The sequence below is a fragment of the Lepisosteus oculatus genome, chromosome 9, assembly GCF_040954835.1.
Source record: "Lepisosteus oculatus isolate fLepOcu1 chromosome 9, fLepOcu1.hap2, whole genome shotgun sequence".
Lineage (NCBI taxonomy): Eukaryota > Metazoa > Chordata > Actinopteri > Semionotiformes > Lepisosteidae > Lepisosteus > Lepisosteus oculatus.
This window is the reverse complement of record NC_090704.1, coordinates 30,492,757-30,507,763: the sequence shown is the minus strand read 5'-3', so window position 1 is coordinate 30,507,763 and position 15,007 is coordinate 30,492,757. Positions and strand designations below refer to the sequence as shown.

The window sequence follows — 15,007 nt, the reverse complement described above, 5'->3', positions numbered from 1 at the left end:
TTTCCCTTTTGGTGTATAAAAAACACCAGCAGGAAACGTACATTTGTATTGTCTGTAAGTTGCGGAAACTACCTGGCCAAGATCAAAGACTTTGGGTACTTTACAGGAAGGAAACCGTTTTATGTGTAGCTGGTGAATATACAGTATAATACACGTTCGGATCAACGTCTCGCAATAAACGGAAATTATTTGGTCGTTGGGGTTATTTAAGCATAAATATACTTTAAAGGATATTAATGCAGACCGAGCACACGAAATATTTTAAACTATTGCAGTGTTAAAATTTAGTCTGTTTATTCATTTGCTGGTGCAAATAAAATTCTCATGTATAATCCCTTTATAGCGAGAAATGCCTTGCTCCTTATTTAAGCAGTTTGAAGACTTGTCTCCTTTCACCTTTTTAAAACCCTAACGGTTGCAAACTAATTGGGTATATGATGCAAAACGCAGACGCTTTACATTACAACATATATTATTTATCAATATGTCTAAGCAGAGCATTATAATAAACGCTGGATTTGTGTTGTAGAATAGGCGCCGCGTAATTAATCTGAATGCAATACACCACCAAATTGCAATTACAAATGCAATTACACTAGGATGTCCCAGTTCTAATAATCGGAGTGCAAATTTTGATTCCAGCCCGACTTTGAGTCGCTTAAAACAGTCCTTAATTGAACCAATAATTGCATTGTCAATCCCTTTTTTGCGACTAAAACGTTCCAATTTCAAATAGACAAATTTAGAACCAAAACTCTCCGACAGGTGCAGAACCGAGAAGGTCGAATTGCTTAATTGGTAATTTAGTAAAATTACTAAATGGATAAATCTGGGGTTCAATGAAATTATCAGAGGAACCAGGGCGCCCAGGGTCCCGGATGAGCACGAAAGCGAGCGGTTGAGATTACGTCATGGGAAACACTCCCTGTAGTTCGCATTTTCTCCTGTAGGTGACGCAAAGGACCAAACACTATTTTCGCTGAAAACCGGAAACGTGGGTAAACCGAGGAACAAGGGGAGAAAGCAGTCGTTTTTGTATCTTTTGTCTTTAAGCTTGAACTGAATTTTCCAGAATTCAAGATGTCTAGCTCGGCCAACATCACCTCCATGAAGAAGGTTGTCCAGCAGTTGCGTTTCGAAGCGAGTATCAACAGAGTTAAGGTACCCGAAGTTACTTAAAGAGGAACAGTAGTGGACGTCTGTTTTACAGGGCGTGGAGAGCTGCCAGGCTTACATCTGCCATAACCCTTTGTGAAAACCAATAAAAAGTTCACAATTTTGCAATCCGACACTTTTGGTGCTTCTAACGACGTTGCGTTTGGGAAAAGGCGCTGAAGCTTTATTTATTGCTAGAAAATTGAACATGAATTTTATTACACGGTAATGGAAGCTGCAAGTCGCCGGCACGTTTATCTGTACTACTCTTAACTGTTCAGAAGATATTTATTATTTCAAAATGTCGGCTATAAAAATGTTTTTTGCACTGTAAACAGGAACTCAGAAATTTTCTTGACAGGATTTCGTGTTTTTTCATGCTATGATTTAAGGTCGGGGTTGGAAATGGACAATTGGGGTGTTTTTCACCCTTGTTAAAATCGCTCACCTCGAAGTGCTGGGCTTTGTAATTAAAAAAAAAAAGATGTATCGGTATTGTAACATTGTAAGGCTTGTCAAACTACAAACGTTAAGTCCATCGTAAGCTCGTCAGTGATAAAAGTTCAGAAGAGAGCCGCCAGCGATATTTTGGTAAATATATTCTGCGAGATATTGGTTATTTCTGTAGTCATGGGTGTAATTTTCACAATTGGAAAACAACAGCGCTTCACAAGTCAGATTGCACCCTGTAATTTGCTCAAATTCACCACGTCCGACTGACTTCATCAATTCAAAACATTACTAGACACGATTTGTATTTAGCTAGCTGTTTTTTTTTTTGGTGAGATTGTAACTTGAAAACCAAACTAGAACTTGACTATTTTTAATGGTCGTGAAATGAAGAGCTTTTGATGTAAATTGGTATTATTTCCAGGTTTCGATACTAAATTATGAAGCAAATGGCTTTGAAACTCTTTGCGGTAGTTTCGCTTAAAAGTTCGAAGTCAGGCTTTTTAACGTATTTTTAGAGAGACATTTAAAACGTTGCATGAAAAACGTCAAAGGTCTTAGAAAAGCTATGCTTGTACTGCAGACCTAATATAACAAAAAAAAATAAAGATAACGTAACCGCCGGCTGCGCTTAAACTCGGGAGATATAGTACAGAACCGCGTGTGGTATTTTGTGCTCATCTGAAAAGAACTGTAAATATAGAGATCTATTACCCATCCATTTTCTAATGGCTTCCCCCAGTACAGGGTCCCAGGGGACCTGGAGCCTATCCCAGCAAGCAATGGGCGTAAGGCAGGGTACACACTGGATGGGACGCCAACCCATCGCAGGGCACACAGACACTAGTGCAAGGGCCAGTTTTCCCAGAAGCCAGTTAACCCAGGAAACCCGTGCAAACTCCATGCAAATAGAACCCAAAGTGCAGAATTAAACGTGGGGCCCTAGCATTGTGAGGCAGCAATGTTAACCACTGCGCACCATGCTGTCCATGTTACTTATTCATATAGTTGTTCATATATTGTTACATATTCGTTAAACAGAGCAATGAAATTAGCTGTGAACGCCCTATTGAGCAACGCTTCCTTTCTCCTGCAGGTATCTCAAGCAGCCGCAGACCTGCAGCAGTTCTGTATCCAGAATGCACACCAAGACCCTTTACTGACAGGGGTGTCTTCCAGCACCAACCCGTTCAGGACACAGAAAGTCTGCTCATTTTTGTAACCCTCTCATTTTAACTTAATGGTAAGCACTCTTTGTGTTTTTTTTTTTTTACATATGGAATTTCAGCAACTGGCAATTTACTGAACAAGAAATGCTCATCTAATATCCAGGGGGGAAAAGCACTTTCAGACATAAGTCTGAGCAACTGGCTCAATTGAAATACAGTGCATTACGATTGACTATTTGATAGAACCTGTAAAATTGAATTAGTATCATCTGGAAATGCTTTACAAATTGCTGGGCACTAGTGAGGTTGTTCTAGTGATTAGTACTTAAGAATAAATGCTAAAACTATGAATTTATGTTGCAGGTTTAACCTATCACTGTGAAGAAGCAACATTGACAGCCTGACTGGAGTACTTTCACAGAGAATGTTTATTCCAGGGATTTGTTTGATATGCAGATTTGTTCAAATGCTTTTAAAGTAATGCCTTTTTCTTTTGCCAAACCATGTTATTTTATTGCAGTATAGGGTAATTCTTTTCTATAATGGAGACAACCTTTGAGTGTATTGTTCACGTGGTGAAAAAAGCTGTGGAAAACAGTAGTCCAGTGTGGCCCTGTAGTACAAGCCCTATATTACAACACATCTTGTAGATACACTGTGTTGTGAATGAATTGATAAACCACTCAAGCTGTGGAACTAATGCTCAGATATGTTTAGTACAGGATGACTAGATAATTCTAATATTGTGCCTTTTTAAAATTAACATTTACAACTGGATTTTTTGTAATTACTTTGAAAAGCACAAAATAAAAAAAAACAATGCCCATACTTGTCGTATTCTATTTTAGAACTATCAGTAATGATTGTTACACTTGTAGCGCTTTCCTGGAAACGCCACTGAAAGCTCACAACAGCTGTTGCATCATCCAGGTGGGGGCTCCCGTCCACCACCACCACCAAAGTGTAGCCACCCCACCTGGATGATGCCACAGCAGTCAAGTGCACCAGTATGCTCCCCACCCATCAGCTATAGGTGGGGAGGAGAAGAGTGATGAAGCCAAATCATAGATGGGAACTACTGAGTGGCCATAATTGTAAAAGCCAGGGGAAATTTGGCCAGGACACTGGGGTAACATCCCCACTGACAGAACTGCCTGCAACTGTGCAACTGCTACCAGGAGCTCTCTTTAATTAAAGGCTTGGAACAAGAATCTTCTTCTAAACAAATTTAATGTTTATTTTATGTGTAACAGTATGCTTCACCATTCTTTTGTTTTGTATGAGATGCACATTAGAAAAGAAATGTTCCTTGAGTTTGTCTTGGTAATGGCCATGCTTCCGGATTTGCTTAAGAAGGCAAGTGGTGAAGAGCTTGATGCCATTTTGTGGGGACCTGTTCACAAGTGGAATTTCCTTCTGCTGGTGTCCATTTCATGACGCTGGAAAATAAAGTGATTTTTCTTTAAACAATCACAGCGATTTAAGGAATGGGTTACATTTCAGGTTTTTGTTTAATCACTGTGGCTACAGTATTTCATAGGAAGCTGAAGTTTTGTTCTGGTCAAAGCTCTGATAAACAGGCCTTATTGCAGAGTGGTCAAATTCCTTAATGAATTTGTCTGCAGGCATTGCAAGGTCTAAAAATAAGCGCCAGAATAACATATTAAAATCGTTTCCATCAGTTGCTAATTATAGGAAAATCGTCATTTTAAATTAAATTTTAATTTAAACATTATCCAAGTAGAATCTAAGCATCTGGATTCAGTTAAAGTCTTTGGTGAGTATGGATTTTTTTTAAATAACTGATTTATAAAATTTTGTTTCAAACATGGTACAGAGGCTCTGTATTCTTAAACTCTCAAGCTGCAAGATGTTTGAGCAGTCAACAGGATGATCTGAAGGAAATCTCACCTTGTGAACCCATTCATACTCTCCAAATTTGGAGTCAAAAGTCCCCTTCTGAAGAGATCGGAGTTTCAAGGTGAAACGTGGTCCCAGCTCCTGAATACCCACTCTCTTCTCATTCTTAAAGATGTATCTGTGGACAAAAAGCAAATTATTGCTCTTCCGGATAACAAGTACAAACACTAGAAATGCATGAATGGAACAGATAGGATGCCAGCTTGGACAACTCTTTAAATGTAACTGCTGCACTTTGTTCTAGGTTCTTTCCTAGAACAAACTGACTCTGACTAAATTTTGCGTTTTGTGTAAATATTCTGTAAAGCAAAAACACAAAAATGATGGCTTACAGACATCCCTGAAGTGGCATACTCTGTCACGTTAACAGCCACAGCTGGTGTCTTGGAGATTTGTAGTTCATTGTGTGGAAAGGTCAGCGCCAATCCTCTCGTTAATCTACTTGAAAAATTCTTTTATTCATTCTTGAACAAAAGCTGCTTCATGGATCCCAGCTAATTTATTCCGGACTTTGCTCTTTCAGTGCGTAAGTAAATTGAATAACCATTTTTTCAGGTGAAAAACAAGTCTTCCTATGGCTGAGCACAATCCTGATAAGACTGGGCCCACAAAATTAAACTTAAAATTTCATTCACACTCTAAAATGCCCAAAATCATGATACACTGAACATAAATTCTATTCATACTTTGCATACGGTTATTTTGTTGGGTTCTAACTGTGGGCTCACATTAATCATACCTTTCGGTCACCATGTATTTTTATTACTGTTTCTTCAGCTACTTCACAACAAATACACAATGTTGACACAGCTACAAAATCAATACAACATGAGTGTACGTTACTTCAGCTAACAATATTCGTAAATTAAATTAAACTTGGAAACCGAGTATTTAATTTTTATCTTTATGATGCCACACAATATGAAGAACATCAAGAAAAAAACAGCTAGATTTAGGAAGTAGCTTTGCTCACACGCAGGTGGTAGGGAACAAAATGGAGATGCCCAACGTGGAAAGTTAACAATGACGTTAAGTAAAGGGACAATGCCTCCATTTGTCTCAATAGATTTTAAAAGTGCACACGAAGTGAGGCTTGGGGCCTCTGTGGAGCACTGGTTGAATGGCCAAGTTTCTACTCCTTAAACCAAACTCTTCAGGGAAGTACAGGACTTTTGCCATGTTAAATCATAAAGGGACGTGGCAGGCTGGTGTTGGCACTCATCATCATCAACTGCAGATGAAGAGATGAACTGACGAGAAACCGGCAGTTTCAAATTGTTGTACACTAAATATTTACACTTAAGTCTGCTACAATGTATAAACAATGAATGGCAAGAAGCAGCTTACCTGTGAAATCTAAAGAAGATAAAGTCTCTCTGGTTGTGGAAAGTGGCCACCTGCCGCCCAACAAACTGAGGGTCATGTGGGAAGAGGGCAGCAAACATGCGTCCTATGCTGTGTCCCAGCCGCGTGCTGAAGTTATTGAGTATCACCTCCGGGGTGTGCGGTGTAGGATCTTTGCCTCGTCTCTGCAAGACACGCAAAAAAAAACATCATTGTTTTTGACCAGCCACCACTAAAAATGAGGATGAAACTGGCAGAAACTCCTGCAAAGCATCTGGGATTCAGAATTTTTTTTTTAACCATGTTTCTTGAGCTCTACAAACACATTACCCATCTGAATTTCACTGTCCAGTTTTCCTAACAAAATTTAAGAAGACAGCAGAACAGGGAGTACCTTTAAATATTTTTATTATTCCTTCTTGTATTTGTAACAATGACTTAACTACACACAAACCTCTCCCATTCAAGATGTCCTGACTTTAATGTTATTGGTTATGCATCTCATCTGTATTTCGCTGTACTATTTTGAAATTGCCAGAGCACAGGTCAGATTGGGATCAAGGGATCAAACTATTTCATTGCAAAATTGTCTAGTAACTGATTATGCACAGCCTTGTCATTTTACCAAAGGGCAAGTACTGTAGCTAGGTCCTCATCGTCTTTATAATTACAGAATAAAAATACACAGTAGGAAGAAGGCATCATCTAAATAGAAATTTACAGTGTTACAGTGTATAGTTGAAATATCTTGAAATATTTTGCAGTAACTGAGAGGCTAAATATCTCCTAACATAGGACAACTCATAATACATGGACTACATAAAAGTTACAAGCAAAAACTTGAAATTTCATGGTGCTTTTTAAAGAGCTTTTATGTGATTTGAAGTATAGGCACGAATAGCAAGATTAATTCATATATGCATAATTTAAATCATTTTTAAACGATTTACAAGACACGATGAAAAGAAAAACATGCTACTTTAATTTTTATTTAAGAGAACGTTCATTCTCTCTACACATGTAGAGAATTCTTCTATTAGTGTGTCTCCGGCTTTACAGGCTTCTGTGTGTCACAATAACTGTTCATACGGGTAAAGCACTTTTCTCTCTGGTTATTCTGAAAGGCTTTTTAAAAGCAGGATGCAGAAAGGTGTGGCAGGGAATTTATTAGTGTAATTCCAGTTTGGTACTGTGATTACTTCCCCTTCACCACACAGGGAGTATTCTGCTCCAGAAAAAACACTGCAGCATAAAATCTGAATTCCATGACATTTCACAATTTGCTGTTTTTTTGTTTTGGTAAATACCAGAATGTTAATGGCATAGTAATCTTTGATTGTGTTTAACCTCAAGCTTTCCACAGAGCTACATTTCAACGAAAAATCCATTTGTACTTCAAGTGGCCTTGGAATGATCAATAATACAGTATACAATGAGTTTTCTGTGATGTCATTTTGAACTTTGAAAACTGTCCAAAAAAAGTCAGCAAGTATCAAATAAGAGGTAGAACCACTAGTCTGGTATTACCAACTAATATACCAAACGGGACGTGAAGTTTTTAGTATATATTAGGTCAAAACTCTTAATGGATACCATTCTTTACGGCCTTTTCACTTTAAATTTCAACAAGGACAGCTAACTTTTTGTCTTGTTGCACTATGTAATACAATCGGTAAATTAACTAAAATGTCAATGTATAGCACTACAGCATATCATGACTGTAATAATAAGTACAAAACCCAGCCGTTTCTGCTTGTTGGTATTAGAGGTGCAAGATTTAGCTGAAGCAAATCCTTATTCTCAAACAGAATCTGCTGATCTTACCTTCATTTCCTTCCGAAGGCGAACGCTGCTGACTTTGAAATGAGCAGTCGGTCCATTGGGGAGATGACTCAGAACTAGCCCATCTGTTTTATTTTAATTAAAGAAAACTGCAGAAAAGCAGGGAAGACACAAAGCACATACTCCTTCTCCAAATCGATTGCTGTCTTCCAGGCCACACGGGCAAGCTCGACTTTCATGTGCTGGACAAACCAAATGAAATTAGAAGCAGGTCTATTGTATTTATCTCTTTTTTTGTTTTCCAAATATGGAAAAAATTGCCAAAATCCATTTTGAAGTCCTTGGCTGATCACGATGGAGTGCTCTCCATATTTACTTGAGTTGTTCAAAATACCTGAATGCAATAGCAACAAAGGTCTCTTATGGTATTTTCAGCTGCTGCTGTTATCAGTTACATAAAGGTATCAAATGTGGTAAATGCTCCTATCTATACACAATTTTTGCACAGTGGCCTGAATTAAAACGTCATTTCTGCATTTGATAATCCCCACAGAAAATGAGTTGCTTCAATGGTGAATCTATGCATTTCCCCTCTAAATATTGATAATAATGCGGTATATTATTATATAATGAGTAATACTTTTAAATTAATGCCAATATTAAATCTAAGATTTTTGTGTTGTATGACATCACATGAAAGAAGCTGAATTATGAATGGCAAACTAGAAGGATTTGTGATGTTACTATAGCCAATGTTTTTCTTTGCTCTCGGCTCGTTTTGTTATTACAATGTTGAAGTGACCTCTGAAGCTAACATTTTTTCAGTTGCTTGCTTTCTTATAACTGGAAATGTTTTTTAATGGTAAGCTTAATTATGCTGATGACATTGAAGGTGACAAAGCACGTTTTTTTAGTCAGCACAACATTTCTATAAAGTTACTGCATCTTAATTAATATTTTGGAGAGCAAAAATGGCAATGTGTCAATAACAATTGCTAAAAGAGAAACTTGTAATTTATTAACTGCTAAGAAAGAGATTTTAACAGACTTTCCCACTGACTTAACCAATATAGAAAAGTCTTAATGCTACACAGTCAGTTCCAAAATGGACCAATACAGTAAACAGGGTCTGGAACACCAGTTCTGGGCAGTCATGGTGTCTATTTTCAACACAACCATGGTCTGAATAAGTTAATGTGATCAATAATTTGCTTGGTGAGGAGACTGCTGAGTGACTTATTTAAGGGTGTTTATAAAAGCAACAGGACTGTGACTCTCCAGGTCCAGGGTAGCAAAATACTGTCCTAGTACAGAAAAAAGCTTTACTAAAGGGAATGGTCTACTAACCAGCACTTTGTCCATGAGCCAATCCAAAATCATTCTCTACACTCCTGGAAAATTCCGGGTTGCATCAAGTGTGCATCCGCCATTAGTCCCATTTTTCTGTGCGCTCAGTACCACAAACATGGTTCATTATTGTTAAAAAGAAAAAGACCTTACCACGATGAGTCATTAAAAGGATACTGGGCATTTTGCGATCTTCGTTAATGACTATCAGGTATGTGAAACCTCTGGCTATACACTGTGGGATGACCTTCTTCAGAGCCAGGCCTCTTCGGTAGTACACATGTGAATCTGGTATTACAGTAGCAAGCTGTTCACAGAATTTCACCGTCCTCTGAGAAAATAAACATTTAAAATGTTTTCATAAGATGGGTTTGGTCAAAATTTCAGAAAGAATCTTAGATTTTTGTCTAGGGTGATACAACTTTTTTTCTTCTCTTAACTAGAATTAAGTTTCTCCATGAGTTTCCAAAATAAGCTTTTAGTTGATGTTAATGTTAAGGTTTAAAGATTAACTTCTAAAACAACCAGTGTGACCTATTTTCCCAAGGTATAAGAAATATTTACACACATTTTAGGTCCTTTTTCCACCAATACCAAACAATTCATACTTACTCCGCGGGGTCGATCTGATGTCGTAATTAGGACTTTGGGATTAATTAGACGGTTAAAGTAAGACGAAAACTCATCAGTTCCTTCGTCAAAAGCCACCTGCAATAGGAGTGAATGTTTACAACCCAAAAAAACTGGAACTACTTTTTCAGTAAGTGAAAAATTAAAGAGAGCCTTACATTTAAATATGCGTGTCAGGATTATATCCCACATTATGTTGGTTTCCCGTACGCAATTTTATTTCCCCAAATCAGAATAATACACAGTTCATATAAACATGAAATACAAACAGGCAGCTAATACGCTTGGAACTTCATCAGTCACCCCCTGCATGTCATCTGCATTCTAGCAGACAATATTTGTAACAGAAACCATTGGGAAAATGTCAAATGCATCAGAATAGAACATTTATGATGGGTGGCATAAGAAATAAAAGAAGAAAAAGAGTTACCTCTTCATCTTGTGGGTCCACTGTTGTTTCATCGTACACTCTCTGGTTTTCTATTGTTTTAGGGACTGGTTTCGGAGGTGCCTGGGTAAAGCATGTCAATGAAAGTCAGACAGACAAGATACCAAACACAGGCTTCCAGGAGTGAGTATGAAGGTGAAAGCCAGGTTCCAGAGACTAGAATTATTCTTACTCATCAACTTGTTTACCTCAAATATAATTAATACAATTGAAGCAGAAATCATAGTCTACGAATCCACCATTATTTTTAATGACACTTTACCAAGATCCCTTTGTGGAACTATATGCATAAGAAAGCTCCCTGAAGACAAAACAAACATACTCTTTGGAAGCTGGCCTGCCCCTTGCTTTTATCACTGTGCTCTCAACTGGATCATTCTCACCGAAAACTTAATCACTTAGTTTTCCAGCCACCCAAACTGTAAAAAGTATATTTCCAACAACAACCAAACAGTGCTTGGTTTCAAATGGAATATTTCTTTGAACCACTGTTCTAAAAAAAAACCTAAAAGTTCATATTTAATTATGGAAACAACTTGTATGCATACCACAAACTTACTATGCTTGTCATAAACACGGATCACGCAATGATGCTTCAGAGCATTCTGAAGAGAACACATACAGAAAAATCCCTTTACTTACGAGGTCGGCTGTTGGAACGCTATACAGGAAGAGGCAAAAATGTAACCCTACTTAATTTTTTGTCAAATCACATTTTCACTTCACCACAAAACACTGCGTGGCGTTGCAAAAGCTTTGGGGCTTACATTATCTCCAAGAGCCGCTCTCTCCTTTTTCCTCTTCTTCTTCAGTGCTAACTTTTCCTAGGAGAAGAAAACAAGCTAGTTAACAGGGGACATATTATGTGTCTGAGCTGGTGTTTCATACATGAATTCAATCTGTAACGTAATTGTAACTCATGGCAAGTATGTTTCATCCTTAAACACAATTTAGGAGCAGGCAAATTATCTGGTCAATGAGAAGACACGATGGGAGGACACAGTAGATGGGGGTACTAAATACAGTACGAGCAGAGTAGTACAAAACTAGTGCGGAAACGAACGTAGCACCGTAGAGGCTTGCAGGTAACGACAAAGAATATACAAAACAAAATTAGACATTAGCAACAGACTGTCGTAGAATGTTACAGTGGAAACATGCCATTAATATCACGTGCAAGTGAATTAGCGGACACGGGGTGTGACTATTTGCTATAATAAACATTAATGTCACCTTTCTTTTTTCCATCTTAAATTTTAGAAACATGAAGTGCCTGCGTTGTTTATTTTTAATTTCAGAAACGCTAAACGTTGGTGGGAACGACGTTTCTGGAGGTTTCACGTCATTTTCTGATGTATCATTCGCTCCCTTTGCGGTATTTTCTTCTTGTGTTTTGCTCAGCTTCTGCTTCTTTTCTTTCATCTTCTTCTGTTTCTTCTTTTTCTCCTTGGTTTCCCTTGGTTGGCCTGCGGCTTGATCATCCATAGCCATGATGTATACACACCAGCTCCTCCACTCTCATGTGTTGTAAAAGCTTGTTTCACCTTTCCTCCTTGACCCGGAAATAGAACGTCTACGTCCGACAGATGAAATAGATTTCCCCCAGATTTGTATGGCGCCGCCTAGCGTTGTGGAGGAAAGACAATTCAAAATGTATCTTATGGGAGTCTTGACGGACGTTTCTCCGGATTTGTTTCTTCTGTTATTGAAAAACGTGATGGAAAACTAATTACATAAAGACGAGAGACAACACTTTTTTGAACACACTATGGAATTTGTAGTTAAAAAAATTAATGAAAGAAAAACATCCTTTACATTGTCCTCAAACACCACAAGATGTTGCTCTTTACTAGTAGATTAAATTAACACAAATGAAGCAAGAACGATTGCACTGTGGTGCTGAGACACCTACATTTGAGTCTTGTGAGAGCTGCGATATGTGTACAGTAGGTGTTCGACTGGAAAGTGGCTCTTGTTGCTCATTGAATTAAAGTCTTTTTGACCTTAAGCGTGAAACACGCCTGTATTTCTATTCACTTTTTCATGAAGGCGAGCAACAACAGTAATACCGATAATGGCACAGCAGTAAATAAAAAAGGACTACCAGTTTCAGACCACTACCAGAAGACTGACTAGCTGAACTAACCATCTGTGGTTAAACTATCGAGACAAGTCTTTCACATGGTACAAATCATTTCCCAAATCTGTTGAGCAAAGATCTGTTGACCAACAAAGCAGCCAGAAAACACTGCAGTCAGCTGACGTTGCACAATGTTTGCAATTGTGTTGCTAGTTAAATGCACTCTTTTGTCTCAATTTCTTGTCTGTTGTACAGCAATTTGAGATGTACTAGAAAAGGAACTACATATAAAGAATTCTTTGTAGTGCTTATATTGCATTTACAATATATTGTAACGCAACGGGGGCTCGGGCGGGCGCCCTTGCCGCATCAGGTCGGCCCCTGCACCGTCCGGGGCTCGAACCCGGGACTTCCGCGTCTCTCTGCAGCGACCTAGCCCCGTGAGCCAAAGAGAGATCTCTCACAGCCCAGTAGCTGTGGTCCTGCTATCACAGGGAAGGGCGGTGACGTCACCCGCTCTGGTACGCCGGCTCTTACACAGCGCCCTGTCGGCCGTAAGCGTTACACTCTCCCCCGCTTAAATCGCCGTCCCCGGCGAAGGGCTATCCCACCCCGCTTCTGACACCAATGTAACACAACGGGGGCTCGGGCGGGCGCCCTTGCCGCATCAGGTCGGCCCCTGCACCGTCCGGGGCTCGAACCCGGGACTTCCGCGTCTCTCTGCAGCGACCTAGCCCCGTGAGCCAAAGAGAGATCTCTCCACAGCCCAGTAGCTGTGGTCCTGCTATCACAGGGAAGGGCGGTGACGTCACCTGCTCTGGTACGCCGGCTCTTACACAGTACCTGTCGGCCGTAAGCGTTACACTCTCCCCCGCTTAAATCGCCGTCCCCGGCGAAGGGCTATCCCATCCCACTTCTGACACCAATGTAACGCAACGGGGGCTCAGGCGGGCGCCCTTGCCGCATCTGGTCGGCCCCTGCACCCTCCGGGGCTCGAACCCGGGACTTCCGCGTCTCTCTGCAGCGACCTAGCCCCGTGAGCCAAAGAGAGATCTCTCTTTGGCTCACGGGGCTAGGTCGCTGCAGAGAGACGCGGAAGTCCCGGGTTCGAGCCCCGGACGGTGCAGGGGCCGACCTAATGCGGCAAGGGCGCCCGCCGGAGCCCCCGTTGCGTTACAATATATATTCACATTTAATTTAAATATTTTGTTCTGCAGAATTACAGACCTGTTTGTGAGAAACTTTAAATTGTAACATTATCACATTAATTTATAGGAACACTATGATTTTATTTGCTGAATCTTCTATCTTTTGGCAACATGTTGTAATGGGCATCAGTTTTAACAAGGATATATAACAGGGATCTCAAAATTCTTGGGGTGCCTTGTCTCTTGTTCTAACCTGAGCTGTCAATTGAACAATTAGCCTAATTATTTTCTAAATGATGCACTGGCTTTTACCTCGGTGGTTTTACAATTGCTTGCACAATATACTGTACCCACTTCATTAAAGGTACAAGCTGCCTATGAAACACCTAGGGGTCTGGTTAGAAGAATTACAATGATGCATCTAAATAATTAGTTCAACTATGTAATTGAGATCTGTGGTGGAACTAAAATCAGAAGACACTAGGCCCTCCAGGAATGGAATCTGAGATGCCTGTCTTATAACATCCATTTGCATCCAGATTTTTAAAACATTTCCTTGGCACTTCTACTATTCTCAGTGTTTCTACGTTGTTCAAAAAGTCCGACATGCAACACCTGCTCTGAGTTTAATATACGGTGAATCTACTTTGCTGTAGCGTACCTTTATTTGCTTGTTGGTGTAATCGGTTGCGTTTTTCATAGAGGGTATTTACTTTTCTGTTTTACTCTTTTTGCATTCCAAAAACGTTGCTGTGCCAAACCTAATTGCTTTGCTATGCATTAGAGTATACATTCTCGACAGAGGTTAGAATATTTACTATTTCTGTACACCATATTTAATACAGTACATTGTGTACAGGATAAAATATGCTGGAATGAACCAAAAAAGTGAACTAAAGTAACCTGTTTAATAACCTGCAATACGTTTAATTTTTAAATGTACTGATCAAATACTGCTAATCAGAAAATCATCTTATAACTTTGAATCATAACACGGCACTTTTTTATGGGTTAAATTGTTAGCCTGTTTCCACTCTAGTGTACCACACACAACCTAACTGTGGAGTAATCAAATACGATTAAATATTTTTTAAAGTAAACGCTACTTTTTATTGAAGGTCCAGTTTTCAGATTTAAAAAAATGTCTTCAGACAATGCAGATCATACCAAGAGCACATTTTTAAAGGTTGGTTTTAAATGTTAGAGTATATAATGCTGACACTACAGCAGCCTAATATCCTGTTCATCACAGGAGCAAAGGTGAATTCTACACTGAAAACCAGAAAGAACATCATATTGGCTGTTGAGCCTTCTTTAGATGTAAAAACACCTGCTTTTCAGTATGGAATGAACATTTACATTGTTCCTTTGCATCTGAAGCCCCCTGACACAGTTCTCTACAAATTGTACAAAAATTTAAATTTAATTTAAACCAATGAACAAATGAGTCTTACTAGTTACACTTAAGATGTAAAGAAGCAACATCTACTACTTCGGAGTACAACTGTTAATTTTCACATTCAGAAGTACTGAA

The 15,007-nt window shown here is 39.1% G+C and overlaps 2 protein-coding genes across 2 annotated transcripts; one reads left to right on the top strand and one right to left on the bottom strand.

Annotated features, from left to right (window-relative positions):
- Window positions 1-956: 956 nt before the first annotated feature.
- On the top strand, window positions 957-3,600 carry gng5 (guanine nucleotide binding protein (G protein), gamma 5). The gene is made up of 3 exons (XM_006635060.3): window positions 957-1,161; window positions 2,702-2,848; window positions 3,138-3,600. Exons 1-2 carry the CDS (start codon window positions 1,081-1,083, stop codon window positions 2,825-2,827), a joined length of 207 nt encoding a protein of 68 aa, XP_006635123.1. The 5' UTR covers window positions 957-1,080; the 3' UTR covers window positions 2,828-2,848; window positions 3,138-3,600.
- A 387-nt stretch (window positions 3,601-3,987) lies between these two features.
- rpf1 (ribosome production factor 1 homolog) lies at window positions 3,988-11,808 on the bottom strand. Its single transcript, XM_015356304.2, has 9 exons — window positions 11,479-11,808; window positions 11,013-11,069; window positions 10,228-10,308; window positions 9,780-9,875; window positions 9,345-9,498; window positions 7,863-7,945; window positions 6,042-6,223; window positions 4,686-4,812; window positions 3,988-4,213 (listed from the first exon to the last, which is right to left on the bottom strand). The coding sequence occupies exons 1-9, from the start codon at window positions 11,734-11,736 to the stop codon at window positions 4,172-4,174; spliced, it is 1,080 nt and encodes a 359-aa protein (XP_015211790.1). The 5' UTR covers window positions 11,737-11,808; the 3' UTR covers window positions 3,988-4,171.
- Between the last annotated feature and the right edge of the window lie 3,199 nt (window positions 11,809-15,007).